The 20,802-nt window shown below is 52.7% G+C and overlaps 1 protein-coding gene across 4 annotated transcripts; it reads left to right on the top strand.

The window, feature by feature from the left end:
• Nucleotides 1-4,146: 4,146 nt before the first annotated feature.
• Nucleotides 4,147-17,122, top strand: CX3CL1 (C-X3-C motif chemokine ligand 1). 4 transcript variants are annotated; one of them, XM_027119814.1, is made up of 4 exons: nucleotides 4,149-4,581; nucleotides 5,457-6,180; nucleotides 11,991-12,111; nucleotides 14,019-17,122. In XM_027119814.1, exons 2-4 carry the CDS (start codon nucleotides 5,913-5,915, stop codon nucleotides 15,082-15,084), a joined length of 1,455 nt encoding a protein of 484 aa, XP_026975615.1. In that variant the 5' UTR covers nucleotides 4,149-4,581; nucleotides 5,457-5,912; the 3' UTR covers nucleotides 15,085-17,122. The 4 variants fall into 4 exon arrangements, with proteins under 4 accessions (XP_026975618.1, XP_026975615.1, XP_026975616.1 ...); XM_027119815.1 differs by lacking the exon at nucleotides 4,149-4,581 and adding an exon at nucleotides 4,924-5,160; XM_027119816.1 differs by lacking the exon at nucleotides 4,149-4,581 and adding an exon at nucleotides 5,218-5,344.
• Nucleotides 17,123-20,802: the final 3,680 nt, after the last annotated feature.

Raw genomic sequence — 20,802 nt, 5'->3', positions numbered from 1 at the left:
AGAGATCAGGGTCCACTCTGTGTCCCGTTGTCTCTGCATGACCCAGCAAACATTTATTTACCAAACATTTGCTTTTCTATCTCCCTGCGGATCGTCTTCCTCCCCTTTGAACTCCCAAACTACTACCCGCAGCGACCTCTTGTCTTTAGCTGAAGATAGTATTTAACGTGGAGGTTTCAGCCATTTTGGCAAGTTACTCCGTTTTCCTGGGCCTCTCCCATATATACAAGTTATTAAACTTTTGTTTGATTTTCTCCTGTTAATCAGTCTCATGTCACTTTAATTCTTAGACCAGCCAGGAGAACCTAGAAGTGTAGAGGAAAATTTCTTCCCACCCAACACATGAAAAGATGCTTAACAACACTAATCGTTAGGGAAATGCAAATCAAAACCACAATGAGATACCACTTCATACTCATTAAGATGGCTATTATTAAAAAAAAAAACAAGGTTGGTAAGAGTGTAGGGAAATTGGAACCCTCGTGCATTGGTGATGGGAATGTAAAATGGTACAGTTGCTGTAGAAAACACTGTGACTCTTTCTCAAAAAATTAAATAGAACTACCATATCCAGAAATCCCACCTCTGGGCATACACACAAAAGAATTGAAAGCAGGGACAGGAGCAGATATTTGTACATCCGTATTCATTGCAACATTTTCTGAAATAGCCAGAAGGTGGAAACAACCCAAGTGTCCATCGATGGATGGATGCATAAGCAACATGTGGTCTATCCGTACAATGGAATATAATTCCGCCTTAAAAGGAAGGACATTTTGACACCTGCTACAACAGGGATGAACTTTGAAGACATCGTGATAAGTGAAATAAGTCAGTCACAAAAAGACAAATACTGTATGGTTCTTAGAGGAGTCAACTGCATAGAAACAGAAAGCAGAATGGTGGTTTCCAGCAGCTGGGGCAGGAGGAAATGGGAGTTACTGTTTAGCAGCTCCAGAGTTTCAGTTTTGCAAGTTGAGAAAGTTCTGGAGATGGACTGTGGCGATGGTTGCGCAGCAATGTGAATGTACTTAGTGCCACTCGACTGAACACTTAGAAGTGGTTAAAATGTTAATTTTTACGCTATGTATATTTTACCACACTAAAAAAGAGGGTGTGGCCAGGCATGTGCACAGAGAGAGGAAATGCCCAGTGCATGCGGGTAGCCCTCTTTACTGGTCACAAAAGGTGAGCTGGGCAGGACTGGCTGCGGCAGGGAAGGCTGTTCCCAAGGGGCCCTGGAGATGACCACCGCACTGGCCACCACATTCCTCCTACCATCCTGGGACCCCACAGGGGTGCCCAGGGCTCCCCACCCGGATCCCCATGTTGTTTCTGTTCTGCTTCCAATGCTGGGGGAATCTCTCATGTTCCACAAGAACGACACAGGCTCCCTGCTCTGTGGGACACCCATGCAGGGCCCCAGCCATCTGTGGGCCTGCACAGGTATGGGTGGGAAGACCCCCATCCCTACCATCCCACCGACTCTGAGAGAACCTACTTGCCTGCTGCCCAGTGCAGCTCTAGTTACTCCTCAGCTCAGAAGATCCCCAGCTCCCCTTTGCCCCTGAACAGCATTCTCTTTCCTCACTCCAGCTTCAAAGTGTCCAGCTGCAGCCTCCTGGCCCACTCCTTCCTCAGAACCAATGGCATTGGACCGTTCCCCAACCCCTGCATAAGTCCTGTGCTTTCCACCTTGGTTAAGTTTTCCCTCTGCCTGGAATGGTCGGTCAAAATCCTGCCTGTCTGCATATGGCAAGTTACCTATGAATCACAAAGGGAATAACACTTCTGCAGTGGAGAGATCTAGCGGTCGACCATCAATCTCTCAAGAATAGTGGAATAACCTGTCCATCGTGGTGGATGTGATGGTGTACAAAGTATTACTCATAATGGATTCTTACCAAGGATTTGTAGCCAAGCTCTACGGGCCTCTAGATCTAACTTCCAGTTTACAGGAAATACATAAGGTAAAGGAACAAATTAGATGACATCACAATGAAACAATTCAATAAATTAAGAATGAAGGCTTCCCTGGTAGCGCAGTGGTCGAGAGTCCGCCTGCCGATGCAGGGGACACGAGTTCGTGCCCCGGTCCGGGAGGATCCCACATGCTGCGGAGCAGCTGGGCCCAGTGAGCCATGGCCACTGGGCCTGTGCATCCGGAGCCTGTGCTCCGCAATGGGAGAGGCCACAACAGTGAGAGGCCCGTGTACTGTAAAAAAAAAAAAAAAAAAAGAATGAGAACAGCATGTGAGACAATGGTCTTGACTCTTCAGAAAGTCAATGTCATGAAAAATGTAAAGGAGGTCTATCGTACAATAAATAGAAATGACCACACGCAATGCATGAACCTAGATTGGACCCTGGTTCAATAGATAGATAGATAGATAGATAGATAGATAGATAGATATGTATGGATAGATAGATAGGAAAGAAGGAGGAGAGAGAAAAAGGGAGGGAAGGAGAAGAAACTTAAAATACATTTTGAGATAATTGGAGAAATTTGAATATTAACTAAATATTATAAGACATAGGAATCATTGTTAGTTTTGTTAGGTGGGATAATAGTATTCTATTTATGTAAGACAGTGTCTATACAATGGAGGTACATGCTGAAGAGTTCAAGGGGCAAAGTATCAGGCATCCATAGTTTACTCTGAGATGGCTTAGCAAAAAAAAAAAAAAGAAAGATGAAGCAAATATGAAAAAATGCTAATCATTGAATCTTGGTGGTAGAGATAGGAAAGCTCTTTGTTTCATTTCTTCTTTATTGTTTACAGATTTTTCAAAACGATAATGTAAAAAAAAAAGCAAAATTCTGCCCATCTTTTTTTTAAAATAAATTTATTTTATTTATTTATTTTTGGCTGTGTTGGGTCTTTGTTGTTGCACGCGGGTTTTCTCTAGTTGCAGCAAGCGGTGTACATGCTTCTCACTGTGATGGCTTCTCTTGCTGCAGAGCACGGGCTCTAGGCGCACAGGCTTCAGTAGTTGCGGCACGCAGGCTCAGTAGCTGTGGCTCGCAGGCTCTAGACCGCAGGCTCAGTAGTTGTGGCGCACGGGGTTAGTTGCTCCACAGCATGTGGGATCCTCCCAGACCAGTGATCGAACCCGTGTCCCCTGCATTGGCTGGAGGACTCTCAACCACTGCGCCACCAGGGAAGTCCCTCTGTCCATCTTCTGATTGAAATATCGTCTCTCATTCCTGCCTTCCTTGATTCCCAGACAAGAACAAAGGCTTCTCTCCCTCCCTAAGACCTGTAGCCTTCGAACCCCTGGTAGGATTTGCATCTTCTCCCTCCCAGTGAGCTGGGGTTCCTTGCGGCAAAGACTTTGGCTTATTTGCCTATGCTCCCCCACCAGCACTGTCCCACCACAGTGCCAGGCACACATCAGGGCTGAATAACAAACACCAATGGTTTCTGTGTGCCAGACACTCTGAAAGTCCTTAGTTTTATGAACTCCCCCAGGGAGTGATTTGATGAGGTGGCTTTAGCATCCCATTTTACAGAAGGGGAAGCTGAGGCTCAGAGAGGTTAAGTCACTTGCCCAAAGTGATACCCCTCATAAGTGGTGGAGTCATGTTTGTCTCCAGGTCCCACCAACCTAAAAGCCTGGCTCCTGTGTCTGAATTGAATCTAAACTCAGTTCTTAACACCCTGATGAGATAGGTGGGGTGACCATTCCAATTTTATGGGAGGGAAAGCTGGACCAGTAGAAGATAGAGGACGTTCCCAAGGGCTGAACAAAGAAAAACAGTGTTATATCTGTGTTTTGGCCCCTGTTTCGTGCCAGGCTCTGAACCGGCACCTTAAGGGCACAAACTCAATTCTCACAGCATTCCACGAAGTGGGGATGGAGGGAGGTGGTGTAGTCTGGTGATCAGGAGCTCAGACTCCAGAGCCAGCTGGCTGGGGCAAATCCAGCTCCCCCACTTCCTGGCTGGTGATCCTCAGAAAATTCCTTAACTTCTGCATGCCTCAGTTTCCCCATCCATAAAATGGACCACGATAATGGTATTTTGCTTACACCTGGGTTTGTTGTCATGATTTCCTGAATGAGTCATACAAAGCACTTAAAACAGTACCTGTCTCAGAGTAAGTGTGAACTCAGAGAGGCAGGGAAGCCGCCCAAGATCACACAGAGATAGTGGCAGAGCCAGGATCATCTGATCCCAAAGCCCTTGCTTTCTAAATCCTTCTTTGGAGCATAGTCTGGGGCCAAGGGAACAAGGGTCTTTACCCCCAAATACCTGGCCCAACCCGGGTCTTGTCCTTTATGAAGTGTGGGGCTTCCCAGGACTTGCCTCTCGCCTCTCCCCTCTCCCCCTTCCCTCCTCCCTATTTCTCCCCCTTCCTCCTCCCACTTGTCCCCTATCCCTGGCCCTCCCCCTCCTCTTTCTCCTCCCCCTTTTCTTCATCTGCTCCTACTTGGGCAGAACAGAAAGCCTTGGACCTCAGTTTATTTCCCTTCTTGTCCGCCTCTGGGCCTCAACAGCTATACACCGAGGGTTGTGAAGGTTACTAGCTTCGTATCTGCATGGGCTGCGACAGATTCTCCGAGCCTGAGTGGACATTGGTGAGTGCCAGGGGTGTTCCTCCCTGTCAAGGAGGGTCCAGGCTCTTAGCTCCACACCCTAGGCAGCTTTACTGTGCTTGGGTGAGAGACAGGTACCCTGGCCTTGGGAGCTGTGACCCCTCCACCCAGCCCAGCCTAGACCAATTGGCTCCGCAGCCTGCAACAGTGCCTCACAAACTGGTTTTGCTCTGGCTGGCAGCCCAGACTTGCCTAGACGGGAGTGGGTTCACAGTTAACTCCTGTCCCAGACTGGGCTAGGCTCCTGTTAGACTCTTCCAGAGTCTTGGGCATTATTGCCACTGCCTGCAGGGAAAGCAGCCATGAAAGCAGCTGTGCTGCACCCATTTATACCAGCAAGCCCTTATACCAGTTTGGTGGGAGCTGATGGCCGATCAAGCCTGGTCCTGTTGTCACCACCTCTAACAAAGAGAGAACCCAGAAAGTCAGAGCTGCGCAGCTCCCGCCTCAGTGGATAAGCCCAACTCCCTCCTTGTACAGATGGAGCCCCCGTGAGGGGCCGGACTTTTTCAAGCATGCTATTGAGTTAAGGACCAACCGAGAGGCCCTGAGTTACCAGGGGTGAGGCTGGCAACCGTGTTTTTCCCGTGGGCTCACAGAGGGCCAGAGCCAGCTATGGGAGTGGGTGCAAATGAGGAAACGACAGGTAGCGGGGCTGGAAGCAGGGAGGCCGGGGCTCTTGCCTGTGTTCTGCCTGAACTGCCCACGCCCCGCTCACGTCTACTCTTCTCTGTGACAGCGGGAGGTGGGTTCTCTGCTCTGATGACCTCTATGACCTGGCATGATTCTGCCCCCTCTCTGGGCTTCAGTTTGCCCATTTGTCCCTATGAAGTTGGGCTGGATCATTCTTTCGGCAGGCATTTGCTGTACGGAGCCCCTACTGTGTGCCAGGCTGCATGCTGGGCTCGGAGGATACTTCGATGAACAAGGTCCCCCAGGTGTTGGGGCTTTAAAAGGTAAGGGCTGGAGGTCCTTCTTGGCGTGGGAGAGCTACCTCCCAGAACAAAGGAGACTTCGTCAGACCCAGACTGACGGGCCCTGTGTCCTCCTGGCTTGCCCGCAGCCAGCATTCTCTAGTCTTCTGTCCTTTGGTTTACTGCCCACTTAGGAGCTAGGACCCCAGGTCAGACCCTAGGACGTGTGCCAGCTCCCAGTAGGAAGGTGGTCCTAGCAGATGGGAGGAGGGGAAGCCCTTTGAACCCTAGCAGGCTTCGTCCAGCCTCGCAGGCGGGTCCCCGTATGAGAAGCCAGCCCATTGCCCCCACCAGGAGCCCTCACCCAGAGCCTGGGAGCCGACTCAGCTCCTTGGCAACATGCTAAGGAATTCAGTCGCTGAACACGCTCCCTTCCTCTCCCCTCCCACCGCCTGCCTGCTGCCTGCGGGGGCGAGCGAGGCAGAGGCAGTGGAGCCCGGTTATAAACCACGGCAGAGCTCAGGCAGCGAGGGGACAGCACGGAGCCCCGACGAGGGCCCCCACCGCCTGCCCCGGCACCCCCGGACTCCCTCGACCATGGCTCTTCCACCTCTCTCGTGGCTGCTCCGTTTGACTGCCCTCTGCCATCTGATCGTGCTGCTGGCTGGTGAGTGTGGTGGACTCAGGCATAAGCGGGCTTGGGGAGCCCCCAGCCCCACTTCTGCCCCTCAGGCCTCCATGAGAGCCCCCGGACCCTGCCCGGGTAAGGCTGAGATCCGTGGCAGCCCCTTCCTGACTGACATGCCGGAGGGGGCTGGGCATCTCCCTGCTGGTGGTCCCGGACTCAGGGCTGCACCTCCGGCTGGAAAGATTTACCATCTCCGGAGACTGTCCCTGCCTGGCCCAGTAAGCAAGGTGGCGACAGCATGGCAGCACAGAGAGGTGGTGGGGGCAGCACAAGATGCCGGGTGTGGAGGGGTGCCAGGAGGTGGGGCTGTGGGAAGCCCGAGGATGCTCTTGGTGGGCGCTGGGGTGGGAGCCCTGGCAGACTGTGGGCCAGTCTCCCTGCACAGGGTTAATTTGTAACCCTCAGCCCTGACTCCTGAGTCTCAGCTTGGCCCTGGGCTAAGCCACAGCTGGGACTTTCTCCTGCCCTGATTTCAAGTCCTTCCCAGGAGTAGGGGGCCCAGGACCAGTGGAGGTCAAGGTCATTGCAGCTCATGAATTCGGCTCATCACTGTTCCTCTGGCCTGTAGCCCCCAGTCCCTCTGCCTGTGTCTCCCCCATGATACTGCCTTTCTCCTACCAGCATAGCTTAGAAATGTTTGCACCTCCAGTCACTTGCTTTCTGGAGCCTGGGACCTGATAAGGCATGATGTATCCATCCCACCCGACATGAGTAAGATGGAGGCCCAAAGAGGTTTAGAAACTGGCCTGAGGATGCACAGCCAGCAAGTAGGGCAGGAGACGGTAAGACCGGGTGCAGGAGAGAGTGTGGATGCATGCTCACCACATCTGTGCATCACACTGCCTTCAAGAACCGTTTGAGTCAGCCCCATCCTCAGGGAATACCCGGGCCATCCGGCAGGTTGGGGCTCAGAGAGGGTGGGAGGCTGCCTTAGGGCACACAGCCAGGCTGGGAAAATGAGAACCGGTCTCCAGCTTCCAGAGCACCTCCGTGGAGCAAACTGTCCCCCGAGTCCCTCTATTTGGGGAAAACCCACCAGTGGGGCAGAGAGCAGGTGGGTGGTGTGGTGCGGGCCTCGTGCCACTGGCCCTCCTGCTTCCTGGGCTAGAACACTGAGCTCCGAGGGGTTTGGGGATAGTGGGTACTGGAAGACGTGGACTCCGATGGAGGTTGCTTTGCCATAGCCCTGACCCTGAGTGGGGTCTTACCTACTTTGGTCCCAGCTGCTGCACGTTTAAATATAGCTATTGCCTCCACGTGGTGAGGCTCTAATGTCTATGAGGACGCTTTGAAAGTGGGAGGAGGAGGGATTACTTATACGAAGCTGGGGGTGGAGGCCTTCTATGTTAGGATGGAGAGGGGATCCTGGGGGCACTCTGGATGCTCTGTCCAGCAGCCCGAGGCTTCAGAATCATCAAGTTCCTGCCCTAATCTTGGTCACTGGTTTTGCTGGGACGTACTCACATATTTCAACCTTTCTGAGCCTCAGTTTCTCCTCCTTTAAGACTGGGCACTTGGCCGGGCTCATCTTGGAAGTCCTTAGCCACACTGACATTTGTGCCTCTGAGAGAGCCCCTGGGAACCCCTGCAGGACTAGGGAGTGGTCCACAAGCCAGAGAGGCCCGGAAGGGGGCTGGGGACTTCGTGGCTACTGCCCTGGCTGGTGCAGGGTGGCGGCGTCAGTTCCCGAATGTGGGTTTGCAGGGCTGTGTCAGGCAAGAGGCTCCTCTGCTTTATATAACAAACCTGCAGATAGAAGTCAGAGCAGAGAATTTTTCTCCCCAAGCACTGACGCATTCACTCCCACTCAAGCTCCAGCAAGAAAGAGAGAAAAAAAAATCTGAATTAAGCTGCTGTCGTCTGCCCCCCTGCTTAGGGTGTGGGTGGGGGGAAGGCAGGGGAGGATAAATCCAGGTCAGGTCCAGGCCCAAGTCGAACTTAAATTAAAATTCCTCTGTGTCTCCGTTGGTTAGGATCTCATATGTCACAAAGCGCTTCCTTGTGCATTTTGTTGATTCATCACTGGCCGAGCACCTACTATGTGTCAGGCACAATGCTAGGTGCTGGGGCCACATCAGTGAATACAACTGCCAGAGATCCCAGCCCTCGGCATGCTGAGCATCAACTGGAGAAGACAGATGATCCTCAAAATAAACAGATTTGGTCTGTTAGAAGGAAAAAAGCGCTGTGATTTAAAAAAGCAGGGAGTCGGGGGTGGTGGGGAAGGTGTTGAGGTTTTAAGTAGTGGGTCAGGGAAGAAGGGGGCGTTGAGGGAGCTGGGCGGGGACGCATGGGTGTCTCCAGGGCAGCACTCCTCAGTGCGGGATTCGGCCTCCAAGGGGACATTTTGCAATTTCTGGACACAGTTTTGGTTGTTACATTTTGGTTGGGGGGTGCTCGGGCACCTAGGACATAGAGGCCAGGGACGATGCCAAATGTCCTCACAGAACAGCCTCCATAACAAAGGATTATGTGGTCCAAGATGTCAGTGGTGTCTGCTGTTGAGAAAACCCTGCTCTAAGGGTCCAGGTATTTTTAAAGCTTCATTCTCATAACTATCCTGCAAAGCAGGTGTTATCATGTCCATTTTACAGGTGAGGGAATGGAGGCTCAGAGAACCTCAATCACTCGTCCAGGACACACAGCTGAGCAATGGCTCAAGCCTTCTCTACCACCCAAATACCCAGAACATTCCCATCTTTTCCTGCCTGTAATCCTCCAAACAGTCCTTGAGGTCCAGCCTAATGTACACCTCCTCTAAGAAACGGCTCCTGATCACTTGCAGCTGGAAGTGGTCTCACCCTCCTGTAAACCCTGGCACATTTGGGGTCTGTTCTGGAACACGGTGTTTTTACCTGGTGTTTAAGGCAGCCCAGAACAGTGGATGTCTAGGGGCTGGGAGGAAAACCAGATCTGCCACTAAGCAGCTGTGTGGCTTTGGGCAAGTCATTAAACCTCTCTGATTCTCAGCTTCTGCATCTTTAGAATGGGGATAAAAATCATCCCTTTGCAAGAATTAATGAGAGCAGATGTGTGTGTGCTGAGCATAAGGTCCAAAACACAGTAGGTGTTCTACTAAGAAAAGCTCTGATACTTTGTGGTTATGTCTTAGCTGTCCATCAGGCTGGGAGACTTCTGAGGGCAGAGATGGGCCTTGTTCTTCCCTCTACTCCTCACAGGGCCTGGCAAGAGCCAGGTCGGCATTTGTTGATTGACTGCGTAAACATGGTGATCTGATAGCATTTATTGGGATTGAGGTGCTCTCTTCAAGCTCAGCACCAGCACCTTCGGGAGAAGGAGCTCAGGGTTAAGGACAAGAGGGTCTGGGTCTTTGCAGATACTCAAAAGTAATTCAGACAAGTGTTGCCTGAATCAGGAAGTGGATGGATGAATGGATGGATAATGAAAGATGTGTGAGTGGGCTGGTGAGAGATGGAGGGGTGGGGAGATGAAGGGGGCGGAGGATGCGTAGGGGATGGACAGCTGATACGTGGGTGAGTGGGGCACAGATAGACTGATGGACCAGGGTGAGTGGAGATGGATGGGAGGTAGACAGGTGGGTGGCAGGGAATGCGTAGGGGATTGACAAGGGGGTGGCAGATAAATGGATGGATGGATAGATGGATGGGGAGGTATGTGAAGGGATAAGTAGATTGAGACATTATTTCCTTCGATGAATATTTATATCTACTTTATGCTGGATGCTGGGAAACACTGTGACACCAGGACGTACAAGGTCCCTGTCCTCCTGACACTCATATGACAGGTAATAGATGACTGGCTGGTGGAGGCATTGTCTCCAGTTACAGAAAAGAAAATTTCAGCTCTGAGAAGAAAAGACCCCCCAGTTAGTTACACAACCTTCTCAAGCGGAACCAAGAACAGAGCCTGGCCGGGGCCATTCAGGCACCACGGCAGAGGGCGGAGACTTTAGGACAGGCCGCCTCGGTGGCTCTTTAAGCCCTGGAGGTGGGCAGTGGAAGCAAGTCAGAAGAGCAAATTGACCTGCCCGAGCTTATCCCTCCTGTCCGCTGGACAGCCTCTCCCGGGTCCAGGCCATCCGGGGGCACCATTTTTCTGGGGATTCCTCTGGAAGTCACCGGGCCGGCTCCTGGCTCTACTCAACAGGACCTGGGGGGGCTGCAGCTGAGTCACTCTGAGGTCCCATTGTGGGAGAAGGAGGGTGATAAAACGCCTTTCACATCCTGTTTTCTCAGAGAGAAAGGGCTACCGGTGACTCAGGGACCAGCGGCAGGGAGCCCGCCGCCCACCTCGGGGCTACTACTGCTGCCCCCTGATGGCCCAGCCTCACCCTGCAAGCCCTGCACCCTCTTTCCCACAAAGCAGGGTGGGCCGAGGCAGGGGAAATGATGAGAGAAGGGGTGGCAGATTCTAGAAGGTGTGTGTGCACGCCTGTATTGGGGAAGGCGGAGCGTGTTCGGTTTGCGTGTCCACACGCATAAGTATTTGTGTGTGAGCTGTGTGTGGTTTGGTGGAACCCCGGGGGGGTCACCTGGGGCCTCCCTAGCTCTGCAGAGCTCAATTAGTTTGTTCCCTCAGCTCCACTGCCCTGGAAGTCCTGGCCTCTAGATTTTTGCAAAACCCTCTAAGGTCATGCTTCGGCTGCATATGACCTTGACCCAGATCTGACACTCAGGTTCTTCCTCATTTTTTGCATACCCCTCTAGAGCTTACGGCAAACAGAGTAAATTTTGCTGGAGATTTTAGGAGAAGGTGGAAATGCAATGCAAACCACTTCAAATGTTTATATAAAATGTCTGGGTTCTCAGCTATCAGTTGGGTCACCGTCATTCTGTCCTGGGGTTTCTGTCTGGCTCCACGTGGGACGCAGCCATCTGCAGGCCCCCGCCCATCTCACTCTGTCCCCACTCCATGTACAACGCATCTCCATTCCTCCTCCTTACGCCTGCTCCCAGCTTGCCCTGGGAATCCAAATGGCCCATTGCGTTCCTCCCGAGAAAGTGCTTCCAAAATCATCCTGGCTCTTAATGGCAGAACAAAGGATCACCTACTCAGCACACTCCTTAGAAGGTGGTTGTACTTATATATTTAACAAATTGTATTATCCGCTATGTGTGCCTGGTTGCATGTATGCCTTTATGTGTTTTTTTGGGGGGTGGGGGGCATATATATATGTGTCATTGTGTTTGTTGCTATGAGTGTACGCGTGTGTCATAGGGTATACATGTGGGCTGTGGATGGACCGAGGTCTGGGTGTGTCCCAGAGGTTGCGGAAATCCACAAGTATGGATCAGGCTGAGAGGGACAGATGGGATATGGTTGGGAGGGGGCGATAGCTGAGCAGGTGACTTTACTGGAGTAAAAGCATGGTGGGGGGAAGGGCAGCGCCCTGGGCCCAGAAGGGCCGGGAGCCAGGCCCGGCAGGAGAGCCTGTTCCATCACTTGCTGGCTGTGTGACCTCAGGCAGATCCTTGTCAATCTCACACTCCTCTCCCCTGGGTGAACCAACTATAGCGATTTCATTTTTAAAATTAAACACAATGTGCCAGGCAATAAGAGCTTTATAAGTAAGAATTCATTTTCATCACCTTACAGCAACCCTCTGAGGTAGGTTCTATTGCTGTCTCTATTTTACAGGTGGGGAAACTGAGGCATAGAGAGGTGTGGCCGGGGACAGGGGGCTGAGGTCAAGGGTGTGGGGCATCGGTTCTGGTTTGGGGGGTGCGCGGCGGGGACAAGCTGGCGTGGGGCTGGGAAGCCAGATGCCCATGGACAGTCCTGCTGACTGGGGGCCTCTGTGGGCTCAGGACAGCACCACGGTGTGAAGAAGTGTAACATCACGTGCGGCAAAATGACCTCGGAGATCCCCGTGGCTCGTCTAGTTCACTACCAACGAAATCAAGAATCATGCGGCAAACGTGCCATCATGTAGGTACTGCTCTCTTGGCCTCTGAGTTCCTTTCAGGCCCCGGGGGTGGTTCCCTGGCCTCCGCTAATTCGTGTCCACATCCTGTCACCCAAAGCTGGGCTCTTCTCTTGCTCCTGACCTGCTAGCCTCCTCGCCAATCTTACTATCTGTGAGGGCAAAGATGAGCTGTGGCTTCCTGAACAGCCGTGGCCTGGAGATGCCACCCAGGGTGATGATTCCTTCTGGGCCAAAGGGTGTTTATGCAGCCCTCGAACCTGCTGGATTTCATGGGGGATGAAAACACGGTGCTCTGAATGTGCAGGCTGCAGACGCCAACAGATCTGGTACAAATCCTGGCTTCACCACTTACAGACTGGGTGGCCCTGGTCATGCTGCCTACCCTCTGCGCTTTAGTTTCCTTATCTGTAAAATGGGTAGTTTGGGGAAGCTGAAAAGAGATAATGAAACTAAAGTGCTTGGCAGGGTGCCCAGAAGCTGCTGGCAATAGGAGAGGCCAAGGTTATTATCACCATTGGACAGATGGGGAAATAGAATCCCTCTGAGACTTTGGGGAGGGGTCAAGCCAAGCCAGCTTCCCCTCTGGCTGTTGGGATCCCTGGCCATGGTGGCTGCTTGCTCCTCTGGGATCCTTCTTGGGTACTGCCAATCGCCCAGCCCTGAGGCCTTTCCCCAGGACTGACCTTTGGGTCTTAAAGCGGCCTCAGCCAGACTCAACCAGACCCTGAGTCCTGGCAACAGGAAATGGCCAGTGGGCCTTTGAAGTAGGGTCTCAGCTAAAGGAAGTTGTACTTCCTCCCACTGATTGTTACTAAGAGGAGCATGTCTGCTACTGCCTGACCTCTCTGCTCACCTGTCAAGACTCGCTTCCCCCAGACTCCCCCACGTATATGCTTCTATTTTGTAAGCGAAGGGGAAGTGGGACGCTCCAGAGAGGGAATGATGGCACTAGGGCAGCACTGCACCTGTGGGGCCTACAGGGTCACGCTTGCTTTCTGGACCTCTCTGGCTTCCTAGCATACTGGAGCCAGGCACATTTACACTACCTCTCTGAGCCTTGGTTTTCTCATCTGTAAAATGGGGGTGCACGTGGTAGCCATCTTACAGGATGGGTGTGAAGTTTAACCAGGCAAAATGCCTAGCACAGGTCATGGCGTGGAGCAAGGGTCCCCGCCAGCTCTGAGCTGTGGTCTCGGTAGTAAACCAGCCACACGCAGCTTCAAAGGAAGTTCAAGATTTGGGTGGCACTCAGGGTCCCAGCGGGACCACCATATATAGGGTCGGAGCTCCCTAGGGGCCCTTTCAGTCTGAGGATACACACTAGGAGAGGAGGGTAGAGGTCCGGAGGGCAGCCTGCAACCGAGGGAGAGGAGGAAGAGGACGTTATGACATCGAGTCCTTTCCAGAGTGAGGAGGCCCTACCACCAAGCTTGCCAGAGAACACCGGTGACATCTTCTCCCAATCAGAAAACTTGCAGCCCACAGCCCCCACCTTCATGTTAATGACATTATTATTAACATTGTTATTATTTTGCTGATCTCCTACTCTGAACCAGGGGCTTTACATCATTTTCATCTTCTACAATAACACAGAAGTAGGGTGACCCACTTGTCCCAGTTTGCTGGAATTTTCACAAAAAGACCCGCATCTTGAGAACGCCCTCAGTCCCAGTTTTTCTGGGATGGTTGGTCACCCCGCGGAAGGTAGGACTCTCTTTCCGGTTCTCAGGTGAGAACACGGAAGTTCCATAAGCTGAGCTGCCCCAGCTAAGAACTCGTAGCTCCCAGCTAGTAAGTGGTGGGGGCAGGGTTTCTAGCCAGGTCTGCTCACCTGCAGTGCATGTGCGTGATACCCCTACTCCGCATGGCATCTGGGCATCACTGGGTCCCTCGTCTTCCTTCCTTGCAGCCTGAAGACCATGAAGGAAAAGTTATTCTGTGCTGACCCGCAGGAGAAATGGGTCCAGAAAGCCATGGAGCACCTAGACCGCAAGGCTGCTGCTCGGGCTCCAAATGGCGGCACATTCGAGAAGCAAATCGGCGTGGGTGAGCCCAGGACCAGCCCAGCCACCAGGGGGATGGACTGGTCTGAGGCCTCAGAGACCAAATTCACAAGCGAAAGCAGTAGCCAGGAGGCACAGAGGGCCTTCGGGACTTCCCCAGAGCTGCCACCAGTAGTGGCTGATTCCAGGGGGACCAGGTCCCCCTCCACTTCAAAGACTCCGGATGGAGGGCCCGAGACAACTGAGCTTTTCAACAAGCCTGCCGTCACCACCACCACGTCTTGGCAGAGCTCTACCGCCTACCAACCTGGGGCAGACCTCGAGGCTGACGGGAAAGCCTCTGAGGCCCCCTCCACCCAGGCCCCCTCCACCCAGGCCCCCTCCACCCAGACCCCCTCCACCCAGACCCCCTCCACCCAGACCCTCCCCACCCAGGCCCCCTCCACCCAGGCCCCCTCCACCCAGGCCCTCACTATTTCACACACAGTCCCAGAGAACAACACTGGGTCCGAAGGCCAACCTGGGTGGATCAAGGGACAGGACCCCACGCCAGAGAACTCTCTAGGGTCCAAAGAATTGGGTCCCACTTCAGCTCACACGGATGCTGTCATGGGGCTCGGCAGCGTGTCCGATGTCTTCGTGGTCCCTGTATCCTCTGAAGGGGTCCCCAGCACGGATCCACTGGTCTCTGGCAGCTGGACCCCCAAGGCCAAGGAGCCCATTCACGCCACCATGGATCCCCAGAGGCTGGGTGTCCTCGTCACTCCCATCCCCGACTCCCAGGCAGCCACCCGAAGGCAGGCAGTGGGGCTGTTGGCCTTCCTCGGTCTCCTCTTCTGCCTGGGGGTGGCCATGTTTGCCTACCAGAGCCTGCAGGGCTGCCCCCGCAAGATGGCAGGAGACATGGTGGAGGGGCTTCGCTACGTCCCCCGGAGCTGTGGCAGTAACTCGTACGTCCTGGTGCCAGTATGAGCTGCCCACCTGCCTGCATCCAGTTGTTCAACTCAGCTGCCTGGGGTCCCCCATCCTCACACTCACCCTCACCCAAGAGTCTGGCCCAAGCTGGAATGACTGGAGTGAGGAGGTGGGATCCTCTGGGCGGAACTGCCCCCAGCTCCTGGAGGCCACCCTTGACCATCCTTGACCTACTGCGGACCGAGGGGGTGGCCTGCACAACTCGCTCCAATGTCCCAAGTCAGAAAACTCCCCTCTGCTGTTGGCTGGTTAGAGGGTCCCTTAGATACCGTGCCAGCCCCAGTGAACAATTATTTATTGAACGCCCGGCCCCTCTGACCCATACCCCTGCGGGTACCACAGTCATCCCTTCTTACCAACGAGGCTTAGGCCAGGCCCCTTCTCCCCACTCCCTCAGACCTCATCGTGTCTCTCGGTCCCGCTGTGGTTGCCATTCACCCCGGCCACCTGCGGTGCTAGCTCCCCTGCCCCCTGTATAGACCCCATGCCCCAGCCAGGGGCCTGTCTTTTCTTGCATGAGGCTAGTGTGGTGTTTCCTGGGACTGATCCCGGCGAAGGATCTGCCCTCAGGTAGGCATCATGGGAATGGGAAATGAAGTTATCCAGTGGTTTTGATTCCCACCCGCTGCCTTGCCCCGTCTGTGCTGTGAAGGAGCATTGACTACGAGCGTGAAGGTCGGGGGGGTCTAGTCCCAGGCCCACCAGCAACCCATCAAGGCATTCATACCTCTGGTTTCCCACCTGTGAAAGGGGAGAGGGACAGCAAATATGTGGCAATAGCCTGTACCCCTGGCAGGCATCACTAGTTGATCCAGAGACCCCTTTCTGCAGACCCCGGGGGCAGCCTCTCAACCTTCATCAGAAGAAATGGTCTCTGCCAATCGATGAGACTGGCACTTCCATGGACGCTGGGACCTGGAGGTCCTGCCCCGTTGTCAGCAGTGTGGGCCTCCTGGCGGGGGCTAGGCTGGGGTACTTGAGGCGCAGAGACCAACTTTGAAGGCCCCCCCTCCGGCCCCGCTGGCTTTGAGACGAGTGACAGGCTGAAGGAGGAGGGGAGGCCTGCAGGCTCCGAGAAAGGAGCCAGGGAGCGGCTGCGGCTCCTTCGCTTCTTCGTTAGGGACCCGAGTCAGGCATTTTCTCTTTCTTTCCTGCGGCCTGGGTCCTCTTCCACCTCTCGCGCCCTGAAAACACTGTCCTCTGCACTCTGATTTCTTCTCCCCTCACCTTCGTCCGCCCCGCAGGCAGGGCCAGGAATTTCCATGAGATCGGAATCCACCAGGGAAAGCTGAGGTTCCCGTGTTTACTTCTGAAAGGGACTCTGTCTTGTAGGGAGGGAGCGGCAGGGGAGGGAAGCTGTGGGCATGAAGTCAGAGGTTCTCTTTTTGGCACTGAAGACTCGGGGCAGGCCTGGATGGGGCCGAAGGCTCACCGGGCCGGCCAGCACCCCGCAGTCAGAGCCGGACCTGCAGGTCTCTCAGGTCCCTGGCGGCAGCTCCCCACCTCCCTCCGATTGTCTCTGATGGTGTTCTTTGCCCTCCACCAGAGGGGTGTCCCATGGGCTAGGCTTCCCCCAGGTACAGGTGACATGTTCCTTTGTAGACAGATGCTGAGAGGAAGCACCCAGGGCTCCGGTCCACAGAGAGGGAAGCCGTGTTTCCCTGCCGGCCTGGCTCTCCTGCACTCCCCTGCAGGTCATGGCACAGGATGTTTGGGGCTGGCTCCGGTTGGCGGCACTCTGACAGCTCAGAGAGGAAGACAGCAGATCTGAATGCACTTTTGGGGGCTTCTCTGGCCTGGGAGCCTTCAAGGGACGGGCACCCGTGAAGGGGCTCCCCTCTGTGAGAAAGCAGCTGGGGACAGCGTGTCCCCCTTCCACGGATTTTGTGAGCTCCGCCAAGCAGGACAGGTACAAAGACAATTTGGGGAGGACTTCAGAAGGAGTTGATTGATCCTTTTGCTTTTCCAACACTATCACCAATGTCTGTGCCATTTTGTATTTTACTAATAAAATTGAAAAGTCTTGTGAATCAAATAAAGTTGATTTCCTAGGGCAGGCTCAGGACCAGAGCCTCCGGAGGATGGAACAAAGGAGAGGCCAAGACTCTCTGGGAAAGCGGGACTTCCCTGGTGGTCCAGTGGTTAAGACTCCACGCTTCCACTGCAGGGGGCATGGGTCAATCCCTGGTCCAGGAGCTGAGTTCCCGCATGCCAAGCTGTGTGGCCAAAACAAAGAAACAAACAAACAAAAGACTCTCTGGAGAAGTACTGGGGACCCGTGGGGCAGAGGGGCAGGATCTTGACAGTCAGCAGGAGAAGGGGGCACTGGGAACGGGGCTGGGGAGGGTTGAGTCTCTGGCCTGGCTCTGCTCTGCCCAGGTATGTGACATTGGGCCACGTATAAAATCAGGTGTGAGACTTCTGGTGGCTCCCATCCCTGGCAGGAATCAGAATCCCTTATGAACCACCACCCCACCCCTGGCCCATGTCTACTAAGCCACCATCTTGGGGGCCTTGGTATCACCATTAGTGATCTAGTGACTCACAGGAACACACTGGGCCACATTTTCCTCTTTACTGCCTTGACTCATTGCTGGTCCAGATAAAGATCAAAGAGGGATTACTCCTCAAGGGACTCGGGTGTTCATTGATATGACCCAAGTATAAGCCTCCAGTGCCCGAGGTGGCATCATAAGAGCTGCTCTGTACAGTTGTGTAGGTTGGAAACTGTACAAGGTGCCAAAGGCCAAGCCCAGCTTATTATTATACAGTATTTCATGGATTCTTAGAGGCACATTTTTTTTCACATTGTGACATCTTTGGAATTGGGATTTGTCCTACAATCAATGACTTATCACAGTTTAATTGACAGGTCTTTTGTTCTTTATTAGTCGTTTATTAAATATCAGAATGTTTTGCAATCAAAGCCATCTTAGATTCGATGCCTACATGGTATTTTTAAAAATTAGAGGCAACATTTAAAAATCAGGAAATTGGGTTTCCCTGGTGGCGCAGTGGTTGAGAGTCCGCCTGCCGATGCAGGGGACACGGGTTTGTGCCCCGGTCTGGGAAGATCCCACATGCTGCGAAGCGGCTGGGCCCGTGAGCCATGGCCGCTGAGCCTGCACGTCCGGAGTCTGTGCTCCGCAATGGGAGAGGCCACAACAGTGAGAGGCCCGCGTACCGCAAAATAAATAAATAAAAATCAGGAAATTACACACACCAGCTCACTTTTCTATGTTCTCTCAGGTGATTCAGAAGGTCTGGTCCCACTGGGTGGTTTAACCCCCAGGATGACAGTGGGCAGGGCCTGAGCAGTGGCTGCCCCTTGAGAGGGGGCAGGCCAGGCTGAGAACCCCCAGTTCTCTACCATCCTTTCCACCTCTTGGTGGTCTGGACCCTGTGGCCATGTCAGTGGCCATTTATCATCACCGTTCTCTTGTTTTTATTATATTAAGGATATTTTTCTCTGAGCCCAAGTCTTCATCAAAAGTAGGACAAGGAAAGACAGAATATGATGGGCACATGATTTTTCTTACACATTGCTTCCCTCATTTTCCTACCTGCCAAGCCCCATAGACGTTTGCGTTTGAGCTTCCTGCAAGAATCTGAGACTGCTGCCTCTGCGCCAGCTGCACGTTCTGTTTATTTATTTATTTTTTTGGCTGCAGCCTGTGCGGCATGCAGGATTCCCCAGCCAGAGATCAAATCCACGCCCCCTGCAATGGAAGCGGAGTCTTAACCACTGGACCGCCAGGGAAGACCCTGCAAATTCTAGTACTGCCCTTAGCAGTGGGCAGTAGCTCTCCCGTTCCACCCCAAGTCCAGTCCCTCCTGCTTCTGCCCATTCCCACCCCCAGGAAGGAGCTTGGAGGCAAAGTCACAGCCCCACAGCCTCTCCCCGAATACCACCCTTTCAGCAACATGAGACACCAATGGAGGCTTTGAAATGAAAATGCTTGTCCCTGTCTTTTCATCACATTCTCAGATAAGGAACTCTTCATGTGCCAGAAGAGGATGGAGAGTGGGGAAATTTTATTCTCCCTCAGTCCAGAGCACCTCCCTAGGGGCGCTGGGGTATTTGTGTTTTATTTTCTCTTTCAGTTACAGAGCTAAACTTTAGCTGAAGCGATGCCTCACAATTCGTGCAGAGTTTCATAGAGACTTGGAGGCCTCTGAAATCTTGGATAGAGCAATCAGGGCTCTGAGATATAATAATAAAAATATTATTATTATTAAAATAGCCATTGTTTATTTAATGTTTACCATGTGCCAGGCAATATACTAGGTTCTTTACGTACCAGGGCTCCCACCTTACAAATGAGGAGGGTAAGGCTTTCAGAGCGTACAAGACTTGCCCAAGGTCACACAGCTTGTAAGCAGCAAAGCTGGGATATGACCTGAAGTCTTTCTCCAGGACTTCAATCTTAATCACTATGTCTGAAAGCGTGAGCCACAGATTGTCAAAAGTACAGACTCCCGAGCCCCGCTTCAGCCCTGCTGAATTCAGACTGCAGGGGTGGGAGAGCTGGGAATCTTCAAGCAGTGGCCCCTTCCCCCTCCTCCCCTCCTCTCCCCCTCCCCCACTGCCCTGCCTTCCAAATTAGGGGATTTGGCTCCTAGCCAAAGTTTTAGAGCCCTCTGCACCAGGCCAGCCCACCCCCACCCCTCCCAGGTTTGCAGAGTCCTTTGGGTGGTAGCTACCTGCATTCTTCTCACCCTCTGCCCTTTGTTGTTATTCCCCTTTCGCTCTCCTTTGTTCTCTGTACATTCCCCAAAAGGGTGAGGCCAGACAGAAAAACACAGACACAAATGGCTGGGAATTTCCAGCACGAGGCTGAATAATAGGCATCGGAGAGTGTGTGTGTGTGTGTGTGTGTGTGTGTGTGTGTGTGTGTGTGTGTGTGTGTGTGTGTGTGTGTGTGTGTGTGCCCCTGTGCGACTAATAGCTCAGGAGACCACCCCGGGCCCCATTTACTTCTTCTCAGTCATGTGCTTTCCTGGATAAATAATGTTTCCGCTACTGGGATTAAAGTAGAGATCTAGGGCTAGGCTGGCTTTCCCCAGATGACTGCAAACTTCAGCGGCCAGACCCACGCAGGATCTCATTAATCTCACCAGATCAGCTGGTGATGTTGATGCCTCTGAACCTAGGAGAATTCCAAAGCAGGGAATGTTTTGGAAGAGATGCCCCCTCTTACCTTCAAGGGATCTGTTGCCCCCAGACGACAGAACAGAATTATTTATAATGAGCCTCTTGTTTTTTATCCATACAGGAGTGTAATGTAACATGGTGATCTTTGGCTGTATGACTTTAGGCAAGTTGCTTAACCTTTCCGGGCTTTGATTTTTCTCCTCTGTAGAATAGGAATAATAACAACTCTCCTCGTAGGGGAAGATGTCATAAGATAATCCTTGCTGAACACTTAGAAAAATGACGTGCCCGTAGTGAGCTCTTGGTAAATTAGAATCTATGATCAGGCGATAGATGTTTCCAAAGGGTTCGAAACATCCTATTTCTATTCACTTTTGCTATTGGTTACCCAAACAAGACTACAGCATTATAGGATGTGTATAAAGAAAAGCAGTCTTCCTGGTTTTCGGTAAAGATGAAGACATGTTATAGTGTCAGCAAGCAGATAAAAATCATTTGTAATTTGCATAATTTTTTCCCTAAGCTGATAGATGCTGTTCAAATTGGTGTAACTTTTTTCC

This window comes from Aethalodelphis obliquidens, unplaced genomic scaffold (genome assembly GCF_003676395.1).
Source record: "Aethalodelphis obliquidens isolate GAN/ISIS:26980383/991018 unplaced genomic scaffold, ASM367639v1 scaffold20, whole genome shotgun sequence".
NCBI lineage: Eukaryota > Metazoa > Chordata > Mammalia > Artiodactyla > Delphinidae > Aethalodelphis > Aethalodelphis obliquidens.
Note: the sequence above shows the minus strand (reverse complement) of the source record. Positions and strands in the feature narration are given on the sequence as shown.

Excerpts from the sequence above, each read along its gene's own strand:
- CX3CL1 (XM_027119814.1), top strand. The coding sequence starts at position 5,913 with ATGCTAAGGAATTCAGTCGCTGAACACGCTCCCTTCCTCTCCCCTCCC. Across the intron at positions 6,181-11,990 it reads TCTGATCGTGCTGCTGGCTG|GACAGCACCACGGTGTGAAG; the intron begins GTGAGTGTGGTG and ends CTGTGGGCTCAG. Across the intron at positions 12,112-14,018 it reads TGCGGCAAACGTGCCATCAT|CCTGAAGACCATGAAGGAAA; the intron begins GTAGGTACTGCT and ends CCTTCCTTGCAG.